Genomic DNA, 13,741 nt, shown 5'->3' with positions numbered 1-13,741 from the left:
CTGTTGGATTTTAAAATATAAAAGAAATAGTTGGACTCTTGTCTTGTACAGGAGTGTTACCACGGTCCTAGGTTGTTGTAAATCCATTCCCGGACAATCTTGTAGGGATATTCAGGCAGGTGTATAGAAGAAATTGAGAGAGTGGGAAAAGTTACAATATAATTTAATATCAAATAAAAACAACAATCTCCGTTTACAAGAATGTGTAATCTTGGACTCAAGTAATATGGTAATGTGGGAAAAAGAAAAGCCGCTTGTTTGCATCTGCGATGCTCCCCCTTCTCTGCTTTCGGTCTGGATACTCCACGCTTGTGCGCTGAGCATTTCCCCATTGATGAGCTATCCATACAATGTATTTATTTTCTTGTGGGCTACTGGTTTCTATCTGTTTTGTTTACACACACACACACACACACAGTCTCTGTCTCTCTCACGACACCTGACCATTACACCAACAGGGACTTTTATGACATTGCATTCTAAATACATTCACATTCATATGCAGTTGGTCCCCCTTTGCAGATATAACAGCTTCCGCTCTTTTGGGAAGACTTTCCACAAGATTTTGGAGTGTCTCTGTGGACATTTTTGCCAATTCGCCCAGTAGAGCATGTCTGAGGTCAGACATTGATGTTGGATGAGAAGGTCTGGCTCGCAATCTCTGTTCCGGTTCACCACAAAACGTGTTTAATTTGAACTCATCCAACCATCTCTATATGGACCTTGCGTTGTGCACTGGGGCACAGTCATGCTGGAATAGAAAAGGGCCTTCCCCAAACTGTTCCCACAAAATGATCTCACTAATATCAGTCGGTGGTCTCACTTATGTCGCTGACTTCTTTGGGTGGTCCGCTGATGTGTTCAAGGCTTGTCCCCGCAAGCTGAAAAAGAGGTGGTGGGGAGGATTGGGTGGCGAGTGGAGCGTATGTCAACACCTCTCACCCTCTCTGTGTAGTCTCCTGGGCAAAACACGGAAAGTTCCCAGGTGTTCGTAGGTATTCCCAGTAAATCTTTTTGCACTGGGCCCCTAAAAATTCAAATCCTCCGAGTGCTAGTAACATAGTAACATAGTTCATAAGGTTGAAAAAAGACCAAAGTCCATCAAGTTCAACCTATATACCATATTTGCTCGATTATAAGACGACCCTGATTATAAGACGACCCCCCAAAATCTGAATATTAACTTAGGAAAAAAAGAAAAAGCCTGAATATAAGACGACCCTAAAGGAAAAAAGTTTTACCAGTAAATGCTAATTCATGTAAACTATTTTTTTAAATAAAAGCTATGATTGAGAAAAATATTTTTTTTGTTTTTATTTCCTTGTATTTTCCAACCTGTCCCCCAGTTACGCACATCTGCCCCCAGGCTTGCCACACCAATATGGCACTGTGGCCCATGATATGCCTTGTAACCCCCTATATGCCACTGTGCCCCATGGTATGCCTTTTGACCCCCTATGTGCCACTCTGCCTCCAGAAATGCCTTATACCCCTATATGCCACTCTGGCATTTAGGGGGTTAAAAGGCATATTATGGGGCAGAGTGGCATATAGGGAGGTATAAGGCATTTCAGGAGGCAGAGTGCTCTATTAAATGCCCCCTTAACGCCACTCTGCCTCCTGAAATGCCTTATACCTCCCTATATGCCACTCTGCCCCATAATATGCCTTTTAACCCCCTAAGTGCCAGAGTGGCATATAGGGGTATAAGGCATTCCAGAAATGCCCTATGTCCCCATTTAACACACACACGCGCACACACACACACACTTACCGGTGCTTTCTAATTTCCTGCTGTATTGCCGGGGCAGCGGGTTGACGTCTCCTTCTGCTGCAGCCAGAAGGAGGTGGAGTTGGCAGCGGGGGTTTGTCTGCGTCCGTCGCGGATACCTTCCCCGGCTGTCAGAGATCAGAGTTCCCCGCACCGGTGGGGGGAACTCTGATCTCTGACAGTCGGGGAAGGTATCCGCGACGGACGCAGACAACCCCCGCTGCTAGCCACACCTCCTTCCGGCTGCAGCGGACGTTGTCTACGCGGATCGCGTAGACATCAACCCGCTGCCCCGGCAATACAGCAGGAAGCACCGGTAAGTGTGTGTGGGGGGGGGGACAGGAGGATCCAGGTCCCCTGCAGCGGTGCAGGGGATCTGGATCTTAGTCTCATAATCAGACCTCTATTTGAGGTCTGATTAGAAGACGACCCCGATTAGAAGACGAGGGGTATTTTTCAGAGCATTTGCTCTGAAAAAAACCTCGTCTTATAATCGAGCAAATACGGTACATATTGTGTCCCTACTGTGTTGATCCAGAGGAAGGCAAAAACCCTTATGAAGCAGATGCCAATTGCCCCAAACCAGGGGGAAAATTCCTTCCCGACTCCAAATATGGCAATCCCTGGATCAACGTTCTGTCCCTAGTAATCCAATATCCATAACTTGTAACATTATTGCTTTCAAGAAACACGTCCAGGCTCCTTTTGAACTCTTTTATTGAGTTTACCATTACCACTTCCTCTGGCAGAGAGTTCCATAATCTCACCGCTCTTACTGTAAAGAACCCCCGTCTGTGCTGGTGTAGAAACCTTCTTTCCTCCAGCCGTAGAGGATGTCCCCTTGTTATAGATACAGTCCTGGGTATAAATAGGTCCTGGGAGTGATCTCTGTACTGTCCCCTTATATATTTATACATAGTTATTAAATCCCCCCTAAACCGTCTTTTTTCCAAACTAAATAGCCCTAATTCTGATAATCTTTCTGGGTACTGTAGTCCTCCCATTCCCCTTATTACTCTGGTTGCCCGTCTTTGAACCCTCTCCAGCTCCACTATATCTTTCTTGTACACTGGTGCCCAGTACTGTACACAGTATTCCATGTGTGGTCTGACTAGTGACTTGTACAGTGGTAGAATTATTTCCTTGTCGTGGGCATCTATGCCCCTTTTGATGCACCCCATGATTTTATTTGCCTTAGCAGCAGCTGCCTGACACTGGTCGCTACAGGTAAATTTACTGTTAACTAAAACTCCTAAGTCCTTTTCCATGTCAGTCGTCCCCAGTGTTTTCCCATTTAATACATATTCCCAGCCTGGATTTTTCTTCCCCATGTGCATAACCTTACATTTATCCGAGTGCTAGTATAGTATCAAATTTTTTCACATGACGTTTTTCAACTTAATTTTTATTTATTTAAAATACAATTTAAAGAAAGAAATCTATCTTAGCTGTTTGCATCGACACTTTTTTGGATAAATAGAAAAAGACCTTTATTTTCTTTCAGTAATGTGGTTTGTTAATCGACAATGTTCATTTGGTGATTTAAATAAAGTTGCTTGAAAGAGCGTTATACAAAGACTACATTTCCCATGATGTTCTAGTTCTCACAGTCCCTCTTTACCCTATTAAAAAGCGGAAACAAAACCCGTAGTGATGTGAAGTCTCCGCCCACTGCCTTTTGTATACGCCCAGAGTGAGTCAGGCCAGGGGCCGACAGTTAACGCGAGTGAACTGCTTCCTTCTTGTGCTCTAACAGCCGCAGTGACTCGGCGAGAAGCCGCATTGGAGGCGTCCTCGTTTTTTCGGTGTCCTGCCGTTACCCGCTTCTCATCGTGAAGCTTCCCTCGCCCGCCCTCCTCCATGGCGCTGAAGAGAATACAGAAAGTGAGTATTAGCAGGGAAGGAACAATGGAGGCCGCCCAAAGCTCTATCCCGAGGCCGCAATCCTACCTGTGTTACTGATCTGTCATCGTCCCCCTTTCAGATGACACAAAGGGGGGCCCCTATTCTAACAATCGCGAGGGGCCCCAAATGCGTCATATCACGAGGGCACCGCAGCAGTACGGTTACCATCAGCCTGTACTCGGCACTGATCTCGATTCAGAGGTTAGGCTTCCATAAGGCTTTCATTGATTGTCAATCATCTGAGGAGCTTCGAACTCCAGATTTCCTCAACATGTAGTTACGGGGAGACGTCATGTGATGAGAGAGACCAACGCAACATGGCAAAAAAAAACCCAGCTCTGTTTCCTGCAATATCTTAAGATGTCGGATAGAGCACCCCGAGTGTAGCCAGAGCCCGAGATCTTCCTGCTTCCACTTCTGATGACAGGTCACTGACACCCATTAGAATGCTGACAAGTGTCAACACCCATGGCCTGTGGGCCTCATACTCTTTAGTGCTGATGTTTGGTTCTGTATGAGATCGTGTCTTTGATTCAGCTCATCAGCTATGTGTGGATTCTCTTTGTATAGTGCAATAGTAACACTTCCTGGAAAGCGGTCCCTGTGTGACTGTGTGGTTTTGTTATCTAATTGCTTCACAAAAGTGATGCATCACTAAGGACAGCCCATGTATTAATTATATATATATATATATATATATATATATATATATATATATATATTATTTTTTTTTTTAATTTAAAGATCCAGGCACGGCCAGGCCAGAATATTATCTGCCAGCATATTCTACATTCCTATAGTCTAAGCTGCACTTAGCTGTCTGCCTTTTGACCTATTGTTTATTGTGTATATTTAAAGGGAAACTCCCACTGTTTTCATTGCTTGTAATTAGACTTCATATTTTTTTGCGGTTTTCTTCTTTAAAACAGTTCTTGTTTATGCATAATATCTAATTTTGAAGCAGCCGCCTATTAGCCATTATGTGTGTTATCTCAGCCCCGCGCTCTGATGCTTTATCACACTGCCTGCGCTAGACAATGGAATGGATCAGTCTTAATCAGTCAGCCCAACTCTCTAATGAAAGCCTACGGAGGAATGGAGTGGAGTATATTAGCATTGCTGTAAAGAATCGGCTCGCTGTGTCACATGACCGACAACAATGGCAGCCTCCAGATCGGCACATAAAGGGGGTTTATTGGAACAACACGAGATAAGCCGGGTTATTGTCACTGCTAACCTATATCACTGTATACTGCAGTATACTTTCCCTTTATAGTCTATAGACTATAGTCTTATGACTACTTCCTGTATATGTGTTTTTAGCAGATATTAATGAAAAGTGATGGTTTATTAAATTCATCATAGTGGAAAAACATCTCCTAAATGGTAAGTCTTTCTTTTTGTACAGAGAGCTCTGGCCTAAACACAGTAGTGATTGGTCCTAGTGCCGTTCAGAAATACGACGGAAAGCTTTGGGTCACTTTTTTAGAGGGCTGTATTGCTCTTTAACCCATTAAGGACCTGGTTGGTTTTTATTTTTTTGTACCCTTTGGGACCGAGGCTGTTCTAACACTTTTGCGGTGCTCGTTTTTCGCTGTAATTTTCTCAGGACAAGAAGGGTTTTCTTCAGATACCATTTTTTTTTTTTATCATATCTAATTTCCCAAAAATATATATTTTAATTTATATAAATCTCCGAGTGGAATGCTGGCACATAAGGATAATAATGTTGTAAAGTAAATAAACTAGCCAGGCTCTGTCATAAAACCGGTAGAGCTTCCAGGTCAGAGAACTCCAAGTAACACAACTCTTCTATTCTACTTTCTGCAGCATGTGGCATTTATTGTTCAAATATTTTTTTTCATCGTGATATTTTTTTAGATGATTGTATATCCGTAATATTTTGCCAGCTTCAGTGAGTATAAATTGGGCCTATTTGAGTCAAAAGCCAAATCTTGTTATCTGATGCTTCCCTCCGAAGGCTGCATCTGAATATTAATGTGCTAAGGGATCTGCCGGCACGCTACAAGTAGAAGGATAGCCGCTCAGAGGGATATGGCAGCACACACAGGAGGGAATATAGGAAGGGAGCCCCGAGGAACAAACATCATGCCCGGCAGACTTTGCTGAATCAGCAATCTGCTTCCTGTATTGCTGCCTGTGCTTTAGGTCTGGAGAACACTACATCACCCTCTTACGCACCATAACAATCTCTCTAGGTACTGGCAATTCTAGTTGTCCCTTCTATAAAGCCACGTAAGATTCTGCAGAATCCAGCCCCTATATGCATTTGCTCCTTTTATCTGTAACCCAGCAAAATCTCATGCGGGAGATATATGCAGCCGAACACCTCCTTCCAGTCAATTCCAGCGTTGGCTTGAAGCGTCCGTGTGCGGGGTTTCTTCAGATTCCCGTGCACGTGTATGGAAAGTGCTCCTATTTATGTCAATGGGAACACTTTCCTTCTGCTGGCTGGAAGAAGAAGACGGCATGCTCTGTGCCAGGTAAGTGCTTTATATTATATTTTTCCATTTCGGAAGAACAGATATTAAAGTATTGTATTCTTTAGTGAGAATGTTGGACATTAACCCCTTCGGTTCACTATGGACGTACCAGTACATCCAAAAAACGCATCTGAAGAAACCCCTGTGGACGTACTGGTACGTCCTGACCTTCTTGCAGTGGGAGATCAGGCGTTTGACAGCCTGGACTCCACCCTGTTAGCAGAAGCCATAATTGCTGGCTTTCTGCTGCCCTATCTCATGTAACAATTTCCGGCGCGAATAATAAAAGAAAAAACCCTTGCATCCCGTTGCCCTAACACAACATCTAAAAAGTATAACCCTCCTGCCCCTGTTCACAACCCCCAAGCCATAAGAGTAAAAATTCTACGAATAATGTACACCTTATGTGTTCCCTATAAATGCTGCGAAAGTATGGAAAATCTATATAGATCAGGTGTTTCTGAAATCAGGACACCTGAATTGATAAACTTGGAGGGGATTTTCCATCACTTTACCTAATTTTGTGAGGATTCAGAGGGAAAATATATTAAAAATTAGGGTTGTTTTTTGTTTTTTTTTTCTTTCTAATTTTCGCTAGTTTTTACTTTAACTTCTCATCATAAATTTTCAGCTAATAATCTAACTAAGATATCAGAACAAAGCTCTATCTCTCCTTGAAAAAACAATATATGGTTTACGTGGGTTCACCGTTTGCAGGAAAGGAGAATAATCGCTGAACCGACATACTGCAAAAGTGGCAAAATTGCTCCGGGACTTGAGGTACCAAAAACCCCTGGGACTGAAGGGGTTAAGATGTTTTTCCCGATGTATGAATCCAAATAGCATGCGGATGGCAGCACTTTGTAAATGTTATTACGAAATACCAGTTCCCTAGTTCTCAGAGCCTCGTGGTGAAATGTGGCAGACTGTCAAAGCCTGAAGTTGAAACCGTAACAAAACAATTTCCGAGGTATAGCCGACGCTCGACAAACCGCTTGTTTTACACACAACTGAAAAGGCGCTCGGAGCGGCGAGGGAGATGTCCCGCCTATCACGCCGTAATCCAGCGATTCGGAATATCAATAAACAGTAATAGTCTGGATAAAGGTAGTTTATCGTGATTAAAGCTTGGTTTAGTGTACCCGACAGCCCTTTGAAAGAAGAATGCATGGTGAGTTGAGCACACTTAACTTGGGTAGAAGCTGCAGCACCAAAACATCCACCGTCAGATGATTCTGTGAAACCAGTGGCCGTATGTAAAGTGTATATGATGGCTGGAGTGCCCCTTTAATGTATGTTGAGCGTTCCCATAGACAATCTGGGCCAATACAAGCACTTTTGTGTGATTTATACAATAATAATAATTTCTTCCCTGTGCATCTGAATTAAAAACTCTATTCACAAAACTTAATCTAATGCAAACAGCTTGCTCATTTAATGATGCTAAAACCTGACATTTCTCCAAGAGAAGTAACTTATCTTTTTTCCGCTGGTTTTGATGGCAGGTCGTAGTTTCCGTACAGCTTGCTGGAACCGTTCGCTCTGCCCTGAGATTGAGGAATGAAGCTGATAAGGTTTTGTTTTAGTTCGAAGTGAGGGGGAAAAAAAGATTACTTTTGGCAGATGTTTTCAACTTCAATGTTTGGAAAGCGTAGGGTTCCTTCATGCCACCCTTTGATACGAATACATTGATGACGAATGATATCTGTAATGCCATGTAACGTGTGTGTTTTCCTCTCTGTTCAGTTTTAGTTTTTTCTTTTTCTTGGATTTGCAATCCGTAAATTGGGGAGAGATTGTCTTTCTGTCTGTGTGTGTGTGTGTGTGTGTGTGTGTGTATGTCTATATATCTATATATAGCTATAATTATATTTCCTTTTTAACCCTTAAATATCACAATTGCAAGCTGATTGTGAAGCTTGTTACTGGATGTGAACGTTTGTTCACTTTCCGTGAGCTATGGTATGCTTGTCTATATAAATTGCATGCTGTATTGTGTTTTAACTCGACTACTGTATTAGGGTATATCAATGGCCATAGTACGGTTTCGGAGGGCGAGCCCCACGGGGCCACTTTCCACGTTGATCCTCCATAATGCATGATTATAATCTTAGAATTGTACTAGAAGTCTATTTTCTGAGTCTTCGTTCTTCATGCGAGGTGCTTTTCGCACAGTTAGTAGGGATGCCGCGCTGCATCTATTTTCACCGTTCACGTGTCTCGTACGGGGTGTGAAGCCGCTAATGGCTTTTCTTACCTCGTTGCTTGTAGATGTGATGAGTTTGGTGGTGTTGCTGATGTCTGCGTAGTTTCTGTGCAGGAATTGCACCTATGATTTATTTTGTATTTGGTTCATCATACAAGCAGGAAGGTGGTTGCCTAAAAGAATAAGACATCTGCACATTGTTATGATATATTATCTTTTATTTAAATAGTGCCATTAATTTACGCAGCACTTCTTACAATACGTATGTTCAAAGGGTGTCACAAAACTAGAACTGAAAGACCAGCAAGCTTACAATCTGGATTGGAAATGCTTTAATTGCAAAAAAGAAGCAAAAATATTCTGATCAAATAATTTGAATGTTTATCTGGATTCAAAGCCACTGACTATAAAGCAGGTGTTTTCCAGCCAGTAAGTACAACTCTTAATACGGGACGTTGTTGGACAGGAACGCTGCTTTCTGACCTGGAGAAACCTCGGGTTCAGACGTGATTGTATGAAAAAACTAAAACCTTTTTGATGAGGCTTAAGAAATCGTAGGGATCAGATAACTTCCATGCTCTTTTAGGGTGATCTCTGTGGGTGCACCTCTTTATAGCTCCTCCAAACATCAAACTGGCTTCTAGACTTGGGCTGGCTGGCTCCTAATGTCTACACAAACTTTTATTTGCCCTTCCTTATGGAGCGTATACAATAGACCTATGTACAGCAATCAGCATGTCCTAATTCTTCAGTTCTAACTCTAGCTAAATCCTTAGAATTTAAATCTAAGGAGCATCATATCTACACCAAAATGGGCTTCAATTCGGGCTGTGCTTTTATCACAAAAGAAAATGGTGTGGGACCAAACTCTATTATACCACTAAATCGTGTTCATTACATGGTTTCCATTTGCTTTGGCCAAAAATATTAATTTAAAGTGCATATTTAGGGGGGAAAAGTGGTGAATTATGGGCCGTCTCTTTGCTACTTGTGATCTGCCCTGGGTGCCACTTATTCCTCTCCAGGAAGTCTCCATACGTTTTCTGCCGGCCGCTTCCATGGATCCGACTCCCCGCAGTTTTGCTTTTTGTCCAAGGTGCCAAATAATGGGTCGTTGCCTCTTACAGTCATGCATTTTTGCCATAACATAGCACCTGCCACTTGAGTTAAATTTAACAGTTGAGTGGATTTTTTAAGCGGCTTTTCAACTCAAAAGGTAAACTTGTACATTGGGTGAGAAGACAAGTGAAATTTTATGTTTGCGTTGGCGCAGCCTTTAGGGTTCTGAAGTGGCTCTTCCTTGTGTACTAGAAGATATGTAAGTGAACTCTCATTACTCTCGCATGGTCAGGTGGTGACATTCGTATGGAGGTTAGATTATACATCCCAGACAAACGTATTTGATGGCAGATAAAAATATTTCTATCCCTCTTGTACACTACCCCCCCCCAGCTTTCAATGTTGGGTCTTTTAGTCTTGTCTTCAGGATAGCTTATGTCTACCTGCTTAGTTATTGAGGTGAGGCCATAAAGTCTGCAGCAATGGAAACCCCCATCAAAGCTAATCAGTATTATCCTATTCAGTATTCAAAGTAGAGTAAATATTTCACTTGGCTCCCTTTTGGTTATTAGCATTGCCTCTTAATTCTTCCAACTGGAACTCTTAATTTAACGTTTTAACAATTGGTTACTTCTGCCTCTGATTATATCTGAATGTGGTCAGGTAAAGCATGAGACATCGTACTGGCCAAGCGTTTCCAGAATATATTTTATGGATGTGAACTGCAGTCTTTATCTGTCACTGATGCAGCCTGTATCTAAATGTCTACAATATTCTGGTTTATACAAGCCAATCAATTTTTTTCACCTCTTTACATGTTTTTCCCCCACGATTTACAATATACAAAAACTTTTGTCGTTTTTTTTTTTTTTTTTTTAGGAACTTAATGATTTGCAACGCGATCCTCCCGCCCAGTGTTCAGCAGGACCGGTGGGAGATGACTGTAAGTGAAACTATTAAGAAAAGCTAATGGGTTAAGGGTTAGGCAAGAAAACTGACTTATGTATGTTCTTTCATTTCAGTGTTCCATTGGCAAGCCACTATTATGGGGCCTGTAAGTATTTAAAGATTCAAATTGTCTCATTTGCATATCCTTGTCAAATATTATTCTCATAAGTATTCCAGCTCAGCCTGGGGGTTCTGGATACTGGTGTCTTCTCCTAGTAGGTAGTGTAAATTCCAGCAGATAAACTTATCAGCAAGTATGGGTATGTGGTCAGATATTAAGTAAATTCTACAACATTAGACTACTGCTATGATAATTATAGATATGTCACTCCATTTAAAGCCTTTTATGTGCTATATATAAGATGTACACTATATGACCAAAGGTATGTGGACGCCTAACCATCACACCTATATGACATTGCCCCCTCCATTTGCAGCTGTAATAGCCTCTACCCTTCTGGGAACGCTTCCCACAGGATTTTGGATTGTGTCCGTGGAATTTTGTGCCCGTTCAGCCAAAAGTGCATTTGGGAGGTCAGGCGCTGCTGTTGGACGAAAAGTTCCAGTTAATCCCAAAGGTTGTTCAATGAGATTTAGGTCAGGGTTCTGTGCGGGCAGCTCGAGTTCTTCCACTCCAACTTGTTAAACCATGCCTTCCTGGACCTTGTTCTGTCCTCCAGTGTCCAAATACTTCTGGTCATATAGTATACATACTGAGAATCAATTAACATATATAGTTACAAATAATTATGCCACTGTTTAGATGGCAGGTATGGTATCTGGACGGCATAGCCCGATGCTTTTCAGTTAAATGTACTGTTCATCCTGCTCCAATAAATGCAACATTATCATTCATAATACTGTTGAATGCCCAAACCCTGAAATGTTGTCTCATTGACTTTATCTAGGTGCACTTTATTGTCATGTGCTACAAAAGCGAGCACTGATAGGTTATTGCCGTATCAACTGAAACAATCTTCAGAGGGATTAATAACGACCTGCTAGCGTTTGGTTGCTTAATATACTAAAGCGTGCATTGATGGGATCACGATGCAGTGATGTGTGTCGAGGATAAATGAAATGCTACCATTGGGAGTTGCCGTTAAACAAAGCAGGGCTTATCCCCGTATTTTGTTTAAGCAACCGAACCACTTTGATTGAAGCATTTTTTACTGTTACTGATTGAAAACGCCCTCTCCAAATAACATGAATTCTACATTTGTTCCATTTAGACTGACAGTCCATACCAAGGAGGTGTCTTCTTCCTCACCATCCACTTTCCGACAGATTATCCTTTCAAACCACCAAAGGTAACCACCTAGAAACTTTATAGACGTAGGAATATATTTTGGGAGTTTAAAACAGGGCTGTAACCAATATATCCGGTAGACCCAGAGGAACATTGTCACCAACAAGTAACTTTGTCTGACAAATGTGTGTGTATTTTCTTACAGGTTGCGTTCACAACAAAAATATATCACCCAAACATTAACAGCAATGGTAGTATTTGTCTGGATATCTTGAGGTCTCAATGGTCTCCAGCACTGACCGTGTCAAAAGGTAAAATGTCTCGGGATTATGATTAAGGGAGAAGGTTTGTGTATGTTTGAGCTAAAAGTGGAAACTAGATAAATCTGTTCTGGTCCAACTTGGAAAGGGATGAAGGGTCTCATAAAATGTCTGGACCCTCCTGAAGAAACCTCCTGAGGTCTATGTGACTACATTTTTTTTTTTTTTCTATGTTGGCACAATAAGATCTCCTTCAAGTAAATATTTGTATCCCTACAAATAACTCTTAGTTATGGTCTAGACCACACAACAGGGACAGCCTTTAAGATGTTTTCATGTATACGTTTAAAGATCCTTTGAAATCATATTTGTAATGTTAAGGGGGAGGGGTGGGTTAAGGCATGAATGTAGGGTGACGGTCATGACTTTAAACACTGAACACCTACTTCGTATTCTTTTTGTAGTGTTGTTGTCCATATGCTCCTTACTTTGTGATCCAAATCCAGATGATCCTTTAGTACCAGATATTGCACAAATCTACAAGTCAGACAAAGAAAAGTGAGTAACTTATTTCATGGCTAAATCCATATTGAACGGGAAGGCTTAATGTGTTGGGGGGGGGGGGGACTGTCGCACTCAATCCATCTATGCTAATTACGGTTTTCATAGGCCTTTCACTGCACAGCGAGGGGTGGGGGAGGCTAATGTATAGATCTAGAAGAATTTAAGAACAGGACGTCTATCAGAACTCCAGTAAACAAAATAAATGCCTAACAACGTGAAGTCTTGTCCCTTATTCCCTTCCCTTAAATGAGAGCTACTGTATGCTGGCTGCTACTTATGTTTGTAAGCCATGTTTCACTCCCCCCCCCCCCCCCCCCGTTTTCTTCATTTCAATACTAATGTGTTTTCCTTTTACAGGTACAACAGACTAGCAAGAGAATGGACTCAGAAATATGCAATGTAAATTTGTGAAGATATAATTTCGTATAATCCAGTGTACTGTAAATTCTAGGTTTTTCAAAATAGAGGAAACCGAGCACAGTTTACTGTTCCCGAGTCCTTCAGATCTTTTGATTTTTAGACCCTTAAAAACTTCTTGGAAGAAAATGAAATTCCAAAACTTAAGATGAAATTATGTACTTTTTTTTTCTTTTTGGTTTCTGTGTGCTCTGCAAAAGACATTTTGATGTGGTTTTTAAGATACCTGAACCTTCTGCATCTTCTGTTGATAAAACCCATATTACAGGTTTAAGGCAACCAAACTTTTCTGCATTTTTATTTTAATTTGAGCAAAACTGCATAATTGAAACAGCATTTTTTTTTGTAAATCTATTCAGATTTATTTCTGTTAGCTCACTATTTAATTTGTATTTTTTTACTGTATAGACTAAATATATTTTATTTACCTTTTTTGTAAGTAAACGCATTTTAGCCTTTTTTTTTTTTTTTTTTTTTTCTCCCCCCACTCTTGTACACAGTATTGGCAGGATACGACTACTTTTTATTTAGAACCATGCTTCAGATTATTACTTAAATCAATTGCAGATTTCTTAAAAACTAAAATGATCTTTGCACTGTCATCCTTCAAAGCTAATTATGGAAAAAGTTGTCTGATTTTGTTGCATACTTGACACCGGTTTATTGCAATGTGAATTAATTGCACTGCTAATTTAGAAATACGTATCTGTATTTTTATTTTTGTTCGTTTTGCTTCACTATTTTGTTTTTCCTAATCTTTGTTTTTCATATGGGCAATATAAACTCTCAAACCTTTTACAAATCTTACCGTAGCTTTTTTCCATACAAATAAAATGCATTTTCTACTATTTTGCTTTG

The 13,741-nt window shown here is 41.0% G+C and overlaps 1 protein-coding gene across 1 annotated transcript; it reads left to right on the top strand.

Moving 5' to 3' along the window:
- The first annotated feature begins 3,631 nt into the window (after positions 1–3,631).
- On the top strand, positions 3,632–12,869 carry LOC149299012 (ubiquitin-conjugating enzyme E2 D4). Its single transcript, XM_089486881.1, has 7 exons — positions 3,632–3,655; positions 10,325–10,388; positions 10,468–10,499; positions 11,626–11,703; positions 11,848–11,953; positions 12,367–12,460; positions 12,824–12,869. Exons 1-7 carry the CDS (start codon positions 3,632–3,634, stop codon positions 12,867–12,869), a joined length of 444 nt encoding a protein of 147 aa, XP_089343007.1.
- The last annotated feature ends 872 nt before the right edge of the window (positions 12,870–13,741 follow it).

The sequence above is a fragment of the Sceloporus occidentalis genome, unplaced genomic scaffold (genome assembly GCF_023333645.1).
Source record: "Sceloporus occidentalis isolate IW3139 unplaced genomic scaffold, rSceOcc1.0.p SCAF_30, whole genome shotgun sequence".
Lineage (NCBI taxonomy): Eukaryota > Metazoa > Chordata > Lepidosauria > Squamata > Phrynosomatidae > Sceloporus > Sceloporus occidentalis.
The sequence above is the reverse complement of the archived record's forward strand: the minus strand, read 5'-3'. Positions and strand labels throughout refer to the sequence as shown.

Excerpts from the sequence above, each read along its gene's own strand:
- LOC149299012 (XM_089486881.1), top strand. The coding sequence starts at position 3,632 with ATGGCGCTGAAGAGAATACAGAAA. Across the intron at positions 11,704-11,847 it reads ATCCTTTCAAACCACCAAAG|GTTGCGTTCACAACAAAAAT; the intron begins GTAACCACCTAG and ends ATTTTCTTACAG. Across the intron at positions 11,954-12,366 it reads AGCACTGACCGTGTCAAAAG|TGTTGTTGTCCATATGCTCC; the intron begins GTAAAATGTCTC and ends TTCTTTTTGTAG.